At 37.7% G+C, this 20,030-nt stretch overlaps 1 protein-coding gene across 3 annotated transcripts in view; it reads left to right on the top strand.

Moving 5' to 3' along the window:
• MYO6 (myosin VI) overlaps positions 1–20,030 on the top strand; it is a 165,825-nt gene that overhangs the window by 61,565 nt on the left and 84,230 nt on the right. For all 3 annotated transcript variants that reach the window (XM_026654567.2, XM_026654564.2, XM_024193955.2), the window contains exons 5-10: positions 1,730–1,859; positions 4,256–4,361; positions 7,141–7,196; positions 10,298–10,395; positions 11,463–11,627; positions 19,385–19,465. In XM_026654567.2, coding sequence (XP_026510352.1) covers positions 1,730–1,859; positions 4,256–4,361; positions 7,141–7,196; positions 10,298–10,395; positions 11,463–11,627; positions 19,385–19,465 — 636 coding nt within the window. The remainder of the gene's footprint in view (positions 1–1,729; positions 1,860–4,255; positions 4,362–7,140; positions 7,197–10,297; positions 10,396–11,462; positions 11,628–19,384; positions 19,466–20,030) is intronic.

Genomic DNA, 20,030 nt, shown 5'->3' with positions numbered 1-20,030 from the left:
AAAAAAAAAAAAAAAAAAAAAAAAAAAAAAAAAAAAAAAAAAAAAGAGAGAGAGAAAGAAATCAGCATTGAGATGGTAGAGCTAGGCAACATTTGCATTAAAAATCAGTTGTACTCAAATGTATTTAGACCTAAGCTTTCCTATCAAAAATTGTGTTCACTCATTTTCAGTTGTTGCTGAACTGAACAGTATACAGCTATGAATTATTTACAGAATACCAGTCATCAGCTTTAGAAACCATGCTGGTGTAGTGTCAATAATTTGACTGCAGTTAAAAACAAAAAAACAGAACCCAAAATACACAAAACAGATATCTAAAGCAGAAAAGATGAGGGTGAAACAGTGTTTTAAATAAACTGTTTTAAATAAATGCTACCTATGTGTTTCCCTGAATCTATGTTGTATACAATTTGGTTCAATTTTTGTTATAACTAGTTTTCCCTGGTAACTTCAAATATAATTGGAGTAAACAAGATTATTTTGTATGCTGTTTTCAGAATCAGTGGTATGTAATTTATCTAGCTACCTACAGGAGTGTTAATATTAGTACTGGTGACTCTTGAACATCTTTACACATACAGTTTTCTTCAGGGAAATAGTGAGAACAGAAGTAGCTGAAATAACCGTTCTGTGAACAGGTGTAGTCCTCTCCCCACTTCAACACAGAACATGCATGCTGGGTTAGTGGCCCTATCCAACCCCCTTCTTGGGGCTTTCCACTATTCTCAACTCAAGAACAGCAAATGAAAAGAGTTAGCCTGAGTCACTTCATCATCTGGCTTTTTTTAGGGTCTTTTTTGTGCAAGAGTATCTCTTGTGTCATCCTCAGGCATCTAACTATTCATTTATGTAATCTGGTCATCATCACTAGTATCTGAGCACCTCACACACATTCAAGAATTTATCCACATAACTCCTCTGTGAGGTAGGGAATCTTCATTCTTCCCCATTCCACCCCTGGAATTGTGACTATCTGGTCTGGCTGTAACTGTGAATCAGAAGAATAGCCTTATATTGCTATGTGGGATAGTATGATCTGCTACCTTTGCTGTTTAACTATTTAAACGTTTTTAAAAAGTAAATATAAAGTTGTATCACCCCAAATTGTTTTCTAGCTTGATAGAAAATCTACATTATGTATTTAGTTGTTGCATAATGTTTTTCTGTGTATCTATGGAATTTTATTCCAGTAGAATATGGATTTATGTTGATGTTCAATACATCCAAGACCAATGAGATACACATTGGTAATACAGTGGCTGTGTAGATTCACAGCAGCCTTCATGTGCTCATTGACAAGTTACACACATCTTTGTGAGTTAGAACTTGTTTTATGGGGTGGGTAGAATGTTGTCTAGGGCACAGTTATACTGGTATGAGGTGTTTTTTTTTGTTTTTTTGTTTTTTTTTTTTTTTAGAAAGTGCTTTGGAAGTTTTTGCTTTCTTCTGAGATGTCTTTTAAAGACTGTTAAAAAATACAGCCACTCCAAGAGCGCGTTACCCATCTGTATTTGCAGTATGGTGTCAGAATTAGTTGTGTATAATCCTAAACGATGAGACTTTTCTGGCAATATTTGATTGTGTCCCCAATCTAATTTCATTGTTCCAAACTCTGAGATAGGATTTTGTTGTCTTTAATAGCAATGCAGAGTTGCTTTTAACCAGTTAGTTGAATTCTTGCTAGTGGTTTACTATGATTTTTTATGATTTTTTTTTTTTTTCTTCACAGACCTACGTAGCCAACATTCTTATTGCAGTGAACCCATACTTTGATATTCCTAAACTTTATTCTTTGGAGACTATTAAAAAGTACCAGGGTAAATCACTTGGGACATTAGCACCACATGTCTATGCAATAGGTATGTCCACCATTTATGCCTTTCTTCTGTAAAATATGCTTTGATCTCCACTTCATCTTGCAATCACATGTTAAATAACATATATAATAGCATCTATTTTTAAACCATGTTTAAATAAGATAAATCAGTACTAAAATGACTAATCGTTTCACCTTTGATATACTGCTTCGGTGTTTAATAATAATATATTATTGATCTCCCAACAAAAATGCTTAGACTGTAGATTATGTATAGTTTAATAAACAATGCAATCAAAGCATCATAAAAATGAGACTACAATATTTTAAAAAATGAGAAATGCCATCATTAAAACTGAACGATGGCCTCTGTTGTGATGTTATCCACGTTCTGAAAATTTCAGTCCTTGCCAGTAAGTAGTAAGTTGATTCCCTTTCTACTTCAGCATGTTGTCAATGTGGATTGTTCCTTCTTTTACATTTTGCCTCTTATGCATTAAAATGCCTTTAAATGATTGATTTAAACAAAGAAAACAGTTAATATGAATATTAAGTTCTTTATATGTTTAGTCTGAAGGTAATATAGTGTATAGAAGATTGTTCAAAAAGACAACAAATATGAGTCATAATTGAATCAATTTGATGTGCTGCTAACTTTCTCTCACAGAGTATGAAAACTATACACTTTTTTGTTTTGATCAAACAACATTTAAACAATTTTCATTAAAGTTCCTTTTCAGGATCTCTTACACAGCAACAAAATGTGGGACATTTGAAACAATATGAAAATGACTCAGTGTGTCTGGATATAATTTGTCACAATGTCAAGTGAAGCTGAAAATTTCTTAATAAAACACCTTCATAGCTATAAAATCAACCCTCCGTTATTTTGTAAATAAACTCCAGAGTTCAGTTCTATTAGCCCTGCATTTGTTCCCCTGTGTAACAATAGCCGTGTGGGTCTATGCCTCTGTGACTCTGCTGCCTGGATGGGCCAGACTAAGAATGCCATGCTCAGGGCAGACTGCAGGAAATAGGGCAAATACTCCTCAAAACTGGTGGTTTATTCTATAATTCGATTCACCAAGGCAGTAACAAAAGAGCTTCTGTAATACCATATTAGTTAACAAGGAGCCTGTAGGCATTCCAGCTCTTGGTTCCCATCAATACAACCATGTCTAATATAATGAAAAGTTATTGAAAACTTTCTTCACCATATGTAAGGTTCACCAGTTCCAAAGGAACAGACAGTTATCTCCAGGTCAATATGAATCTCAGATCTTACCCAAATATCACACTGTCAGCCAATCCTTAATAACTAAATCTAACATTTATGGATAAAAGAAAGAAGAGTTATAAATGGTTAAAATATCAATATACATACAAGTGACTTCCAGTGTTCATAGTTGAAAATCACAGCAGTGATGGAATAAACTGCTGGCTTGTAAAAGTCTCTGTGGAATCATCCCAACAGGTCAGAATCCAAAGGCAGCTTAAATGTAAAGTCTGTTAAAGTCTTTCCAAGCATTTTCCAAGGTATTCCAAATACTTATTTGGAAGATCTCCATCTTATGACTTATACTTTCCCTGTTCAAAGTTTAGAGATGGCAGGATCAGGCCCGAGGTTTCTCTTTTATAGCTCTTCTAGCAGGTTGACAAGCCTCCTCACAGAAATTGTCACAGCAGGGCCTTCCCACAAGGAAGAATAGTAGTGCAGATCGCCTGTGGACCACTGCTTTGAAGTTAATCTTCTATTTCCTATGCATACACAGGTAAACTAGTTACACTCATTCGCATAAGGCAATTAGCCGATTCTACGGCTAATCTGATATCATAGATAGTTATGATCATATCATACTATATCATAGGTAGTTAAGCTGAAGACAATGTAGATAATATGATTAGTTTCCTGCAGTATCTTACATCTGGACACAGTCACATACATAATTAAGGCAATTAACACATGTATCATCTACAAGCTAATTTGGTTACATTGTTAAACATCTAACAGGATATAGATAAACACAGACAAATACACTTAGTATCTACCCTTGATTTCTATTACTAAAAATGAATGAGTTGATTGCTAGTCTAGTACATCTCTTTGAAATTCACATACAAGTGAATTGTCTGCATACAAATGCCTCTTGTTAAGTTGTTATGGGTCATACATAGGTTGTCTGGTCTGCTGCCACAGCCTCTTTGAAGATACAAGGCTTCGTTCTTTAAGGGTGGGCCACTGTAATGTAAGGTACGGAGGTAGCAGAAATGGACTTTCATAGGATGTAATGCAGAAATTTAAATTTGTAGTGTTTTGATTTTTGTTCTCAAAGGGATTAAATTGGGTTTCATGTACAGCATAACTTAATTCTGATTATCAGTTGATAGTAGAAGGGTAACATAACAACTTTGTGTCCTTTAATGTAATTTTTGTTGTAGCTGATAAAGCATTCCGTGACATGAAAGTACTCAAGATGAGTCAGTCCATCATAGTTTCTGGAGAATCAGGAGCTGGCAAGACAGAAAATACAAAATTTGTTCTGAGGTTTGTACGTGTGTAACCAGAAAATTATTCAATGGGAATCTCTTGTATTGATATATTAGTATATCATGTTCAGAGATAAATTCTAAAGTCATTTGTAATGTTATTAATATATATTTAAAGCATGATCCAGCAAGACAGCTGAATGGTCCCAACCCTCTGTTGATTTCAGAAATTCACCGTTAAGGTTAAACTTAAAAGAAATGCAAACAGGATAAATAAGACTGATTTTTGGAATGGTGGTCACTGTGTTCACAGTAATCATGAGTTTTAGTAAAGTCAGTAATGAGCTCACCCTGCAGCGATGGCTCCTGTCCTGGGGGACACGGCCTGGCCAGCTCTTCATACTGGGCATTGCAACCTGGTACATGTGCTTGCAGTGCCACCTGGGTTTGGTTTATCCAAACTCCCTAGATAGAGATGGGAGAGCGGATGGGCCAAACCTCAGTGGTGCTGTGACCAGATTACAGTAGGAACCATTGCTTTCCAACCTTCCTCCCGTGTTCTGGGCCTCACCTTTCAACATCCCCACTATATAATCCACTATTTTATTCCCCTTCCTCCCCCCCCCCAACCCCTCACAATGGTACATATTTTTGGTGTCGATCTTCCTTTAAAAAAAAAAATTATAGCCAAATAGCCTACCAACAACTGCAGTTATGGATTAAATGATATTTTGGGGTGAAACATTAATTTTACTAGGTAAAAGTGAAAACTACATTTGGTGTCCCTTCTGTGGGACTTTTTTCCCTGCACGTCTGCCATGAACTTTACTCAAAATTTTCATGCCAAAACTGTAGCTTTAGTGATAAAATATGGAAATGACAGAGCTCCCAAACAACCTTTACTCTACACCATAGTGACATAATGCAATAACCATATGATTATGTTTTGGGAGTTTTGGTATTTGTTGTCCCAGATTAGATAAAGATGAGTTTTACAGATACTAGATTTTTGTTTTTTTTAATTACTGTTTTCCTTAATGGTGTCATGCTAGGGCAGAATTATGGTTTGTACCCTAACTGTGCATTTCTATACCTTACCATGCTTGTATTTCTTTTAAGTTTAACCTTAACTGTGAATTTCCTGGGTTTCTAACTCTTAGTCTAGAGTAAAAGTAATTATCTTAAAAATACTGATATGTATGCTCAACTTCAACCACAGCATAACATAGGGTTTTATTGGGAATTTCTTCTTTGTTCTTATGTGAACACTAAACAAGAAATACTGAGAACACTAATGTGATATTGATTTGAAGATGCATAGTATCAACCTTAAATCATTTTTTATTTTATCTTAACATTTATGACTATATTGACTGCTATGCCCTGGCTGCTTGATGCCCCGCTGGAACAGCACAACTAGAGAATACTGCTCAGTAAAGCCTACTTTATCAGCTCATTTGCTTTGCTAGAGTACTGTAATTCAGAGTGTACATATTACTTTCCATCTTCCTCCTGTCCTCCAAATTACCTTGTAGGCACCCCTAATTTCCCCCTCCCTTCTGCATCCCACATTTCATTGCATGCAGATGCCCTAGTTTTCCTTCCCTTCTGAACTCCAGAAAAGATGGCCATTGCCCAAAATCACTTGCTCCTCAGTGGTGTTCTCTGCCTTTTGACAGCTTAGGAGGCCACCGTCTAGCCTGAGGACCATTTGGCTTCATTCTTATAGGAAGCAATGGGATATGGATGGCGTTTTGAAAGAGGGCATCTTAACTGAGGACTCCCTGTGGCCTTGCTTCCCCTGAGAACATTAGAAGATGGCAGCTGTATTGAAAGAGTTCTTTGTGGAATTTTCTAAAACTGAATATTCTTTTAGTGAAAGAGCAACCTTGTTATGAAGCATAACAAGAGGACATTACCACTACTCCTTTTAAAATATTCTTCAAATGTAGCCAATGATCACAAAATTTCAGTGGGTTTTAACTATGTGGAATGTTTGAAGGGTCTGCATTATATCTTGTTACACTTATTTGTACCAGTTACTTATCAGTAACGGTGGAGGCAAAATTTCTCAAAGGATCCGTTTTTAAATTTAATTTTAACCTCTAAACTAACTAATGGATTTACTTGTACACTTTCACCAAGTGTAAGCTATGTTTAGTGTAAGCAGTTTTAGAGTGCAGACTATTTTTTTTGTAAAATTAGTCATTTTTAATTCCTTCTTTAAGGGCAAAATTGAACTCTGTCCTAATTACGGAGCTGCAATTTGCTCCTCCAGAATCCAAACAGGATTTTGTTTATAGGCTACTAGACAGTATGTGTGTGAATAATCATTAATTCTTGATGTATGGATAAAAAGTGCTGTATAAAAGCTTAACAAATACCTACAGATGGCACAATAATATACTAGTCAAATTGACAAAAAAACCCACTTCTACAAATATTGATATACATATACAGATATGAAAAGATTGTAAAAATGAAGTCAGAAATACCAAAAACCACATTTAAAGCCAACAAAAATACATATGTTCCTTTTACAAAAGAAGAGTTTTAACTTATTTAAATGCATATGCACAGAGAACTTGTGTGTGTGTGTGTGTGTGTGTGTGTGTGTGTGTGTGTGTGTATGTGTATATATATATGTGTGTGTATATATGTATATGTATATATATAAAAATATAATCTTCCATTTAAAATATATGTTAAGATATGTTCTCCTCTGTGTAAATGGCCAACATATAATACAGACATTTAACAATTTCCTCAGTTAGACTGAGGCAGCGTTGCTTGGGAGTAAAAGAGAGATGGACATTGTTTTTTATTCTTCTTTACAGGTATTTGACTGAATCCTATGGTACCGGTCAAGATATTGATGAAAGAATAGTAGAAGGTATTGTATTTTATTAAAGTGAACAAACTTTACTTATTTTGATATGTGTAGGGGCAGACCGACCATCATTGACAACAGTGTTTTTTAGTGGAATGGGGTGTGTTGTTTTGTTCAAAATTGGGAGGAAACACAGAAGCAATTTTCAAGAATAAGGTTTCTCCAATCAATCTTTCTGCCATGTTAATTCATATATGTCATAAAGCAACTCATCCTGAATGTCATCTTTATTGGATTTAAATTTGTCATATTAATACATTATAAGGCCAGAAGGGAACCATTGTGATTATCTAGTCTGTATAATAAGGCCACAGGACTTCCCTGAACTAGAATATGTCTTTTAAAAATATATCCAATCTTGATTTAAAAATTCCTAGTGAAGGAGAATCTACCACAATCCTTATTAAGTTGTTCCAATGGTTAATAATCCTCACTGTTAAAAATTTGCACTTTATTTCTAGTCTAAATTTGTCTAGCCTCAACTTCTAGCCATTAGATCTTGTTCAGAGAAATAGAGCAGGCTTTCATTTTTTGTTTTTATCGATATGGTATAATAAGCATGATGTTGCTTAATTACAGCTGGGTATATAAACATCCAAATCCACGTTATGTGCCGTGGGATCTCAGAAAGTGACTGACAGTTGGACATAATGCCTGAAGCTGCATTCCATAATGTTGATTGGTACCTGTAGGTATTCTTGGAAAAAGCTGTGAAATAATTGTGCTATCTACAATAGCATCTACTGCACGTTTTGAAGCAATTTTTAATCAATTGTAAACACCTTTTTAACAAGCATGCTCACAACTGCTGTATTGTTAGGAGAACCTGTAACTGATCTGAAAGACCTCTTGTCACCTTTTTATTCAATAATCCACATTTCTGTAAATATTAAGCTATTTTTAACAGTTCTTCAATAAGTATTTATTATTAACGTAGCAACTTTGAAGCCCAGATTTTCATATCTCATAAACTTGAAAGACTTTTTTTTTTGTTTATAACAACTGTTAAGAAAGCCATATTAAGAAGTTTAACCATCAGGTTGTAATTTTGAATAACAAAAGACAAAATTCCAAGGAAGGGCTGACACTTTATCATCCTTAATTTATCTCACTATCGTGAGTTTCCTATGGATAACCTTTTAATGTTAGTAGCATCAGATTTGTAGATAATTTCAAGAGGCTTTAAATCTGGGGAACAGTTCCTACTGAATTTCTTTAGTTTTAAGTTTTAATGGAGTTCAATTTTAAGGGGAAGGCATGTGTCACAGTGCAGGGCAACTGCACCTGTATTTCCTCTCAGTGGTCCAGCCAGGACACCCAGGCTTCCAGCTCCCCAGCCATTGCCTTTTTGAGTGGAGAACCATATGTCACCCCTTCCGACTCGGGAATTTCCAGGCTCCACTGTTCCCTGCCTTCACTGTGTTATTCCCAGCAGATACTAGCTGCCTGAGCACACCTGCTTGATTTCTCTTCAGAGACTGATAAGAGTGATTGTCAACAATTATAAGTTACCACACAGTTCTTTCTATGCAAGCCTATTTTATTCTTAAGATAAAAGCGTTACAGAGAAAACATTAAAAACAATAAAAGAACCTGCAGGCATGCTAATAAGCTTACCAGGTTTCATCGCAACCCTAACATAGATTCTGGCAGGCGTAGTTCAAATTCCCACCCAAGGGGTTCCTTATAGTTATAAATTCATCACAGTTTCAGCTTAGAACAAGCACATAATCTTCTGAGGCTTCAGTAGGACCGGTCCTTCCAAACGTACCCTAAGGATTGGGCCCTCCATGGATCAAGAGGAAGGCTCTGAGCCAGTTTAAAACCAGGCTACTTATCCAAAAATCCTTCCTTTGTTGGTCCCTGGAGAATCCAGTTTGAACTTGTATATGCACGCCTCTCCGAGGGGGTGGCTTCCGCTGATAATGGAGGAAGTATGTTAGCATCCCCCTCCTGCTAGAGAAGGTACATACAAAGCCACAATAATCCATACACAGTTGCATTTTAAAACAATGTACCCCAAAGGTATCAACCCTAATTCAATAAACCTTAATTCAGTAAACTTTATCTCAACTCCATAAGGGTTGCTCAGGATATTACAGGATATTGTCAGTCTGTCACTGTAGGTTGTCAGCAGTTCCTTAAAAATAGTTTTCTATGGTTTGATAGACAAAATGTGGAAACAGTTTTGCCAAGCCTGCTACTGCTGCTTTTGCTAGCTAGCAAAATTGTTTTTCAGAAGCACTGTGCTGCACAGCTTAAACAGTGCATGTTCAATATGTATGCACTGAATTATTGCGATGCATTCTGGATGGAGCTATTCTTGAAGACTGGGAGCTGCAGCTACTGCAGAATGTGGCTACCTGCTTGGTGGACTTTAGTGATAGGAGGCACCTTCCAAGTCTTCTCCAAAGTCAGCACCGTCTTCCATTGTGTATCTGTGGGCATTCAAGGTGTTAGTTTTGAACTGTAAAGCCTTATGTGATTTGGGGTCCTTGCTACTGAAGAGCTTACCTCTTTCAGTATGCACCATTCTAACAACAGTTTTAAGTCCTTAAAACTAAATGTTGTTGGGATAGATGCTGGGTTTTCTTAGAGCACAGCTCTTGGTTCCCCCCTTATTAATGTTACTGTGCATAGTGTTCACCTCATATATACTTATTCATGCTTTTGCCTGAGTAATAGGTGGGAAAATTAGTTGTATTTTGGGGCAATCCACTTGGAGCTCAAATTGTCCATCGTATTTTGTTTGTTATTATTTACCCACTTTTCTTTAGGAAAATACTAGCTGAATCATTTTCATTGATAGCCGCCAAATATTTTATAGTTCAGATTCAGGAACTGCACCTGGTGTAGAATATTTAAAGTTTGTATTACAAATTGCTTCCGCAATAGATTCAGTACAATTTGAAAAAAAATGCTGTTTTTCATGTTAATTTTATTTCTAAGGGGAAGACTTACTCAACTTTCAAATGTCAGTAGTTACTTTACAGTTATGATAACTAATTATTCAAAGTGATGTGAAGTCTTTTTTTTTCCTTTTTTTGTTTTTTTTGTGCTAGTCATCTTTGAATCAAATTTTGAAATCTTTTATTTTTAAACAGCCAATCCACTCTTAGAAGCCTTTGGAAATGCAAAGACTGTTCGCAACAACAATAGCAGCCGTTTTGGAAAATTTGTAGAAATCCACTTCAACGAAAAGGTTTGAGTACTTTGTTTGTAGTTAGGTATTCAGTGGTGAGTTTTGTTTGGTGGCATAGGTTTTTGGTGGGTGGCACCCTCCCATCATGTGAATATGTAATCTCTGTTCATCCTGAGTCACTGTTGATTCATATACAGCAGTGTTTCTCGATGACTGGTCCGTGGATTGGCACTGGTCCCTGAGATCTCCCTGACACAGTTTTGGAAGGCAGCAAGCCGGTCCCTGATATCAAAGAGGTTGAGAAACTCTGATATAGAGGATTGAAGATCTTCTCTCTCACCCCATTCTTTGTAGGAGCGCTATATTTTTTCCCTATTAAAATGTTAATCTCTTCACATTTTCAAGTGGCTGCAAATACAGAATTTAACCATTGCCTGGGAACAGATACTCCAGACCAGAAGTAGGCTGAGTGGAAGCAACAGTTACCTTGCTTACCAGACTCAAGGGAAAGTTGTATTCTGCAGTCCTTGAAAAAGAGAATTGAAGCCACCCCTTACCATGTCATTACTGGCAAACTGTGGGGCCAAACTGATGGAATATTATTTTATTTTACAAAAATGATACTCCCCTCCATTTAAAAATGTACTGTTAACAGATTTTAACCAGGTTTTGGCACACAATTCTCCTGATATGTGTACAAAAGTAAATATTGCACATTATGCATAGGGTGTGCATGTATTACTTGCATACATTTGGGGATTTGCACACCTAAATGAGGAATAAACATTTTTATGCGTCTGTATGAAAATTTGGACCCTCATGTCTATAGCTGGTATTTTGGGGCTGAATGAAATCATACTGTTGGACTGAGTTTTTTTTGTGCCAAAAATGTCTATAACTATACAGCTTAACAAAAGTTATATTTTAATTTGTGTTTTAAAAATAGTTTTAAATATATAATAGTATCTAAGGAAATGTTTTCATCTTTTGCCTGGTAGTGGCCATCCTTGGGTATCTACAGAGAACATGCCATGTTGGAACACTCTTGATCAGACCAAGCAGATATATTTTTAAATGTTTGTATTGTTTTGGATGATTAAAAATGTAATTGTTTTTCTTTCTCCTAGAATTTGGTGGTTGGTGGATTTGTATCACATTATCTTCTGGAGAAATCCAGGATCTGTGTGCAAGGCAAAGAGGAGAGGAATTACCACATCTTTTACAGGCTTTGTGCAGGTGCTCCTGAAGATATTAGGCAAAAACTGTATTTAAGTTCTCCAGATAACTTTAGGGTGAGTTTGCTGCTGCTGTTTTTTTTTTTTTTTAATCTTTTTATCTAGTTATTAACATACCTGAAATTTTCAAACAAATGTCAACAAATCTTATTCATAACCTCTATTTGTTACCTTTAAAAGACCAATTTGTGGTGTTAATCTCTTATTATTGTGTATTTATTTATTCATTTATCATAACCATTCATTATAAAATCTACTTGATCCTAATATAAGGCTGTCTACATTTTTCTGTTTAAAGGGTTTCCCATAGTTTATTTCTCCATGCCACTAATCTTGGGGAATTTTTGTGCTTTTACAAAAATGAGCTATTACACACCTGGATCGTAGTAGTGATTTTATCAGTGATCCTTCCTTTGGACTTTAACCTAATGGAATCCGCTATGGGTTCTGTGGGTAACCTAACTTCGGTTGCCCTGACAATTTATACTTATTTTCCTCCAAAATACTGTTATCTTAAGGAATTGCATTATATATGCAGGCAGGTCCAGGAAATAGCATCCTTTCCCTTCCCCTGAACCACCTCCTCTTTGGTTTTGTCTCCTGTGTATTCTCACCCCCTCTAGTTCCCACCAGCTCCACCCACTCATCTTCCCTTCTCCACCCTGATCTCCTTTCACCAAAATAAATCTAGGTCCCACATCCGTGGCATCCTCCTAAGTTCTGTTGACATTTACCCCAACTCTGCCCTTCCCTTTACCCCCACAATCTCCACCTCCCATATCCATTCCTGCCACCATCTTTGTCCCTCTCATGCCACCTAACCTCCTGCCAATAATCCCCTTCTTTCTCCCATCCCTCTTCCCCTTCTCTTTCTGTCTCTGGATTTCCCACTCCATTTCTAAAAAGATTTCAGCTATCCATGACCTCTTTGTATCTCACACCTTCCAGTTCCTGGCTCTCTGAGATCAGGATCCATTCATATGACAGTCCTTTAGTGCTGCCGCATCTGCCAGAGACTTCTTTGATACTTCTGCTCTGGATCAGACTGCGGTGGGCTTCTCTCCCATTCCTGCTGCTTCCAACCCTCCACTCTCCACACTTTCTCCTTGTTTGAACCACACTGCATCTGACTCTCCTTCCACTCCATGGCGCTGTCATCTACTGTCAGCATTCCTCTCTGATTTCGACTCCTGGCTCTCTTTTTTCCTCTCCTTATCTCCCACACTCATCGTCTGTGACCTTAGTTTCTATGTTGTTGACCCATCCAACTCTTCAACTTAACACTTCTTCACCCTCACCCCTTCAATTGATCCACAGCCCTGGTTGAACTCTCCCACTCAGCCAAAGGGCTGTTCACTTGACTTAGTCTTCACCAAGCACTGTTCTCTTTCTATCTCTCTGTTGCTGAGTTCCCCTCTCTGACCATCCCTCATGATCCCCCCCCCCCCCAATAACCTGTCAGTTGGCCTTTCCATGATCTCCAGTAAATCAGTGTTGATGACTTCTCTTCTGCTCTCAGCCCTGTCCTCTCTTCTCTTTCTTCCCTTACTATGGTGGTTGATTCTTTGTACGCTTCACTCCCTTCCATCCTGGACTCTTTAGGCCATCTCTCCCTCATTGTAAGGTTTTCCCTGCTCTCCCCCCACATCGGCTTCCTCTGTTCCTCCTTGCATCCAACAGTGTCTCTCTGGCAGGAATCCTGTAATCAGGTTGATTTCCTCCTTCAATTCTGTCATCTTCCTAGCTAAACATCTCTACTACAACAACTTGAATCCCACTCCTGCAGTCCCAGCTGCCTTTTCATCGTCTTTGACTCATTGCTCAAACCCTCCCTTCCTGTTGCCTCCACTCTCCTCTCTGCACAGGATCCTGCCAATATCTTCCCTGAGTCCAATTGACAAAATATAACACACAAAATCCCATCCCCTTGGCTTGCCTTCATTTCCCCTCTTACAATGCTTTTATTAGTCTCCTTGTGACAGTCAGAGGCTTCTCATCTGCCCTCCTCCTAACCCCTCCACTTGACCCAGTGACCCCATCCCATCCCCTGATCTCTCTCTGACCCACTCTCATCCACTCCCTTACTCTTCTCCTTAACCTCTCACTCTCTTCCAGCTGTTCCCCTCAGAATAGAAACATGCTCTAGTCTCCCCCATCTTAAAAAAATTCCCCCAAAGCCACCATCTTGACCCTACTTACCTCTCGGACTACTGCCTCATTGCCCTTATTGAATGTGCTGTCTGCAATTGTCAAAAAGGAGTTCATTTCCTTTGATCCCATTCTAGACCATCTCCAATCTGGTTCCCTCCCCTTGTACTCAATTGAAACTGCTCTCACCAAAGGATCAAGTTCAGAACCAGTATTCCATCCTTATCCTTGATCTGTCAGCTGCCTTAGACACCATTGACCGTCTTCTTTTTGAAACCTTGTGCTCCCTTGGTTTCTGTGACTTTATCCTCTCCTGATTCTCCTCGTACTCTTGAAATGCTCCTTCAGCATGTCCTTTGGAGGATCCTCCTCATCCCCTCTCCAGCTTTCAATGGGGGTTCCACAGGTCTCTGTCCTTGGTCCCCTTCTCTTCTCCTGCTATATCTTACCTCTGGATAATCTCATCTGCAAACATAAATTCAGATATCACCTCTGTGTTGAGGTCTCACAGATCTACCTTTCTACCCCAGGCCTCTCTCCTTCTATCCAAACTAAAATCTTGGCCTGTTGTCTGACCTCTCCTCATGAATGTGTAGCCCTCAATTTAAGCTAAACATAACTAAAATATATTTGTTCCCCACGACTTCCTTTCTCACTTGTTATGGAAAACACCCTCATCCTACTTGTTTGTCAGGCTCATAACTTGGGCATCCTCTTCAGCTTGGACCTTTCTCTCTCCTCGCATCCAGGCTAAGTCTAAATCTTGCCAATTCTTTCTGCATAACATCTCTGAGATATGGCCTTTCTCATGCACCCACACAGCTAAAACGCTCCTCCAGTCTTTCATTGTCTTGTCTCCTGGGACATCTTTTATTTTGACAAATGCAATCTGCTGAGATCCCTTCAGAATGCTGCTGCAAAGATCATTGTCCTAGCCCATTAGTTTGACCATGTCCCCCTTCTCTTCTTGACTCCCCCTTCTCTATCGCATCAAACATAAGCTGCTTTTTTTCCATTTTCAAGGCCTTTCATAGATTATCCCTACCTACCTACCTATGGCCTCCTATACACTTATCCAGATGTCTATTCTCATCTCCAGTCAGCCCATGATGCTAGCATCCCATACTCATTTGTTTCATTTTCAAATTTCATGCTTTGCTATGCTGCCCTTCATGCTTGGGAGGAAGTCCCCCTAAACGTCTGCAAAGCTGCCTTATTATTCTCCTTCAGAGTCTCCTTAGAACTCTGCCATGATGCCTCATCCTGACCAATATTGTCTCATTGTTTCCTTGTATTCCCCTGTTGTCCTGCCTGTATTTATCTGTTTTCTCGTCTTAGGGTACATCTACACTACAGGGGGGAGTCGATTTAAGATACGCAAATTCAGCTACGTGAATAGCGTAGCTGAATTCGACGTATCACAGCCGACTTACCCCGTTGTGAGGACGGCGGCAAAATCGACTTCTGCGGCTTTTTGTTGGCGGCGCTTACTACCACCTCCGCTGGTGGAGTTAGAGCGCCGATTCGGGGATCGATTGTCGCGTCCCAACGGGACGCGATAAATCGATCCCCGAGAGGTCGATTTCTACCCGCCGATTCAGGCGGGTAGTATAGACCAGACCTTATACTTAGATTGTAAGATCTCTGGTGCAGGAACTGTCTTTTTGTTCTGTGTTTGTACAGCACCGTGACTAGGGCTTCTAAGTGCTATGGTAATACAGATAATAATACAGACCCTGTTCCCCCATATCTAAGTTGACTCCTTTCTATATAATTCTCTTAGCTTAAATGCAGTGAGGTACTGTTCATTTTATAATAATTTTCCATAGTGATTACACAGGTAGATGATGTTTTGGATCTCTTCCAGACATTTTCCCATTGATCCAAAATAATATGTTCTTAGCTACTTCTCCATTTTTTTCCCATCACTATCTGCTGGATCTATCGGTAACAACATATGCCATGCGGAGATTGGGGCCTGTTGAGTTGGACTTTCCAGTAGTGGGTGTAGTTTTTCCCCCCCAAAAATGTTGGTTTATTCCAATCCAACACATCATTTTTTTTGGAATAATGGGAGGAAAATAAATTCATGTCGCTGATGGAGGTTAGGAGAAATATTTTCTTTTAAGTACTTCGTTTAGTCTATACAAATTCATATGTATCTTGTAGCTGTTTAACTGTAGATTACTCAAGCCCTATATTTGATGCTTCAGATTTAGTATTATTTTTGGTAGCCTGATTTATCATTGAACTCATGAATTTCTTTCAGAAGCAATAGATTATGCTGGATTGGTAAGCATTAATAGCACATCAACTACATACAGTGCAGTTTTATATTCTGTTTTATTAACTGTAACTCCTTGTTATGCTGCTGTTCTTACAGGTTCGTTGAAGAGGGTTAGCAACAAAGGGAATAGAGGACAACCTTGTCTGATTCTTCTTTGTAGATGAAATTCTTTAGAGTTGAACACCTTAATTTTTATCCTGGCAGAGGAAGTGGTGTCCCATAATATATTTATCCAGGTCTTCATATTGCCTCAAAACCCCATCTCTAATATTAGTGTTTTTAAGAACTTTACTTTATCAAATACTTCCTTGGGCTCCAGGGATAGCAGTAGATCTGTAATGCTTTTTATTCTGCATTTTACAAATTCTTCCTCTGAGTCTTCTAATGTTGTTGCTCAATTTATCTATTGTGTATGAAGCCCATACAGTGTGTGTTAACTGTGGAAAGACAGCTTCAGTTCTTTAGGAGGAGATTTTTTTTCTCTCCAGAAATACTTGTGACTAAAGTTTTTTTGTTTGTTTTTTGTTTTCGGGTGTTTTTTATTTAACAAATCCATTTGTTTTCACATCATGTGGAAACAATTTTCCACAGTTACCTTCTTTATTGTGTTCCTACCTACCTGTTCATGTTTGCTGCAGGAGCTGAATCTCAAACCTGTGCAAAGTTATAAAAGTGGAGGCCAGATTTATGCTCTGCTTAAAATTGAGCTTTCTGAGTCAAGTGCTGGTAACAACTGGTACCACTGCCTATGCAGAAGTGCTGTTACTTTACTGTTTTATGATGATGCATTTATTTAAGGAGCCTAGAATTACACTGGCTATTTTTTTGCAATTGTACCAGGTTATAAACTGATTTGATTTGCTGTTCGCTACTAAAGTTAGGTTGTTTAAACATTATTTCCTCCCAGGTGTTTCAGTTTCATTGAATATGTTTTAAGATTATTTTCACCAGTCTGCATAATTGCAGAATAGTTTACGTTTTATTTAGATGTTTATTCGAGTGCTTTCAAATAATGACTTACATGGTGAGAAAGATTCACTTTGTGCAAACAGCAAATGTAACATTTTAATTCTTCCTCCCTTTTTTGTTGAGATTAAGGTACATCATCTTTTCTTCAGTTATCACAGAAATTTAAGATTATTTTAGAAAAGCTGAAGTAAAAAACTCTTTCCATAAAATTCATTTTTATATTCAGGTTATTTTTATATAAGTAGTCTCACAGATTTCAGGATTACAAACTGAGGTCCCAAACTAGTGTCAGTCCTCTTAGGACTCAAATCTATTATGCAATCCCTTATTTATTTATAACTGAGGATGATAGTGGACAACAAATACCGTGACGGTTGAAGAAAATGACACACTGGTGTTTAATCTTGCTAAACTCTGAAAACCCTAATCGTCATCTTTTATTATATGCTTTGAAAATACCTTTTTACCCTAAACCTAATACGTATATTGACTGGAGTTTTTTGTTTTATAATAAAACCCACTATGTTTGGATTAAGCTTCTTCTTTATAGGAAACTATTAAATTCCACAGTCGTTCATTTTGTCAACCTGTAAGGTTTCCACTGGAAACCTCAAGTCCTGTTCATGTAAACATATAACTTTTTTTTTTTTTCTCAATTACAAAACTATTTCTGAGGTCAACTCTTTAAGTGTTTCACTGCATAGAGAAACATTTCTATTTTTAAAACATATTGTACAGGTGGGCTCTGTGCGCTGTCTCCACCTGTAGGCGCCACCCCCGCAGTTCCCATTGGCTGCGGTTCCCGGCCAATGGGAGCTGCGGAGCCAGCGCTCGAGGCAGAGGCAGCATGCGAAACCCCCTGGCCGCACCTCCGCCTAGGAGCTTGAGAGACATGTCAGGGGAGCCACGCCAAGCCAGGTAGGGAGCCTGCCAGCCCTGCCAAACCTCTTCATCCCCAGCAGCAACGGGAGTCCTGGGCCATTCTCCACTGCCCACCCACCTCCCCAGCAGGTGTGGCATCTCCAGGCTGCCCTCCTTCCCAGAGCACCCAAGATTTAGTCGGGGTATATAGTACAAGTCATGGACAGGTCACGGGCCATGAATTTTTGTTTACTGCCCGTGACCTATCCATGAAACAGCATGCAGTGTAGCTGTAGCCATTTCGGTCCCAGGATATTAGAGAGACAAGATGGGTGAGGGAATATCTTTTATTGGACCAACTTCTGTTGGTGAGAGACAATCTTTTGTGTGTGGCTTGAAAGCTTGTCTCTCACCAGTGTAAAACTTGGCAGCTTTGTTAACATTGAGGATAATACTAACCAATCTCCATAACAATGCTCTGAGGATTAATTATGGTAAAGCTTGTGCATCGCTTTGAAAATGTAAAATGCTAGTAAGTACTGTTTTTATTATTTGATGCCCCTCTGCAGCTTCCTACTACAAATGGGAAGGCAAATGCAGTTCCCAAAAACCAAGCTTGACTGCAGTTATGTATGGGTGTAGGAATACACATTTTGTCCAGTTATAAACCATTTTTCCCTTATCTGGAGCTTCATTTCCCTTATCTTTCGAAAGCAGTTCATTATGAGGGTACCAGTTGCATGTTCATATGTTTTGCTTTTTAAAATGGGGCATAAACTCATGGTTTTCCTTCAACAGCAGGTGTCCTTTTGGTGTGAAATTTCACACAGTGGTCTGATGTACGTCATCATTATTAGCTTTTGTTTTGCTGAGGTATAACTTAATTTCTTTGGAGTGGAGATAAATTTTAAGAGATTTCAGATATGTATTATAAAATTTTGAAGAGATGTGTGTGTTACCCAAACTGAAATTACTTGAGAATAGACTAGACTTGACTTGATGTGCTTTACAAGAGTACTTAATATCACAGAATGTACTTTGGTGCTGAAAAATTGAAATGCTGAAACAGACAGCTGGCTTTCTACGAAGTAGCGCCTTTTCTTTTGTTACTTGAGAGGTTTTATAGAGGTTGATTTAATTCAGTACTAAATGCTGAGGTATGTATTTGAATTATATGTCTCTTTCAAGTCACAAAGATGTTCCTTTAATAGCTGTGTGTCTGATTTAATAGTTCATTTATTAGTTCTGACTGTGTCTTCCCAATTTGCTTAAAAGAAGTACTTTTGTTAGAATTAAATTACTTTCAAATTTGTTCCCATCTTCCAATTCTGTGATATGATTGTTATAAATAAAATATTGCTTTCAAGGAAGTAATCCTGAATGCCCGATAGCATGCAATTGGTGTCATACGTTGAAGTTAGAAGATGTAATGCACCTCTGGGTTAATACGATATACTGTAATTGTCTGAAGCACTAGATCATTAGCTAATTATCTCCTTGCTGTTTTATTCTATTTATATATGACATGCATTTTTCTCTTCTGTTGTAGTATTTAAATCGTGGCTGCACTAGATACTTTGCTACCAAAGAGACAGATAAGCAAATTTTGCAAAATCGCAAAAGTCCTGAGGTATGGTATATTTTCCACATTTTCAGTTACTTCAAGTTATTGTCTTTTGCTGATGATGTTAAAAATGTCAATCACACTTGTTTAGAATAAAATGAAATGTTCATTTTACACATCTTATTTGACAGGTTTAAATGGGAACTGGCTGCCATGTTTAAAGTTCGAGTTTTGGAGTGTTACTAATATTTTATTATCAGGTTCAGTACTGAAAGGACTTTTTAAAAACAAAAATGTAAATTTATAGCCTAAAATGTAACCCGTAAAATATTTTAAAAATCTCTTTTTAATTTTCATCATACTTTAATACCTATATTGGTCTTAATGGCTCAGCAGATCTTCAACAGGAGACAAAACAAATACCTTGTACAGAATGTTACCTTAATTCTTGTTTCTCTTAGCAGTGATACTTTGCAGAGCATTGTTTATTTACCACTTATGATTTGTTGACAACCTTTTTGCTTTGCTTTTGTTAATAGCTGGTTATGGTATATTTATCCAGAGAATTATTTGGAATTACTGTATAATTAATTATATTCCTATGAGTTAGATGCAGAAACAGATAAGCAGA

The sequence above is a fragment of the Terrapene carolina genome, unplaced genomic scaffold (genome assembly GCF_002925995.2).
Source record: "Terrapene carolina triunguis isolate 2854851 unplaced genomic scaffold, T_m_triunguis-2.0 Scaffold42, whole genome shotgun sequence".
NCBI lineage: Eukaryota > Metazoa > Chordata > Testudines > Emydidae > Terrapene > Terrapene triunguis.
Note: the sequence above shows the minus strand (reverse complement) of the source record. Positions and strands in the feature narration are given on the sequence as shown.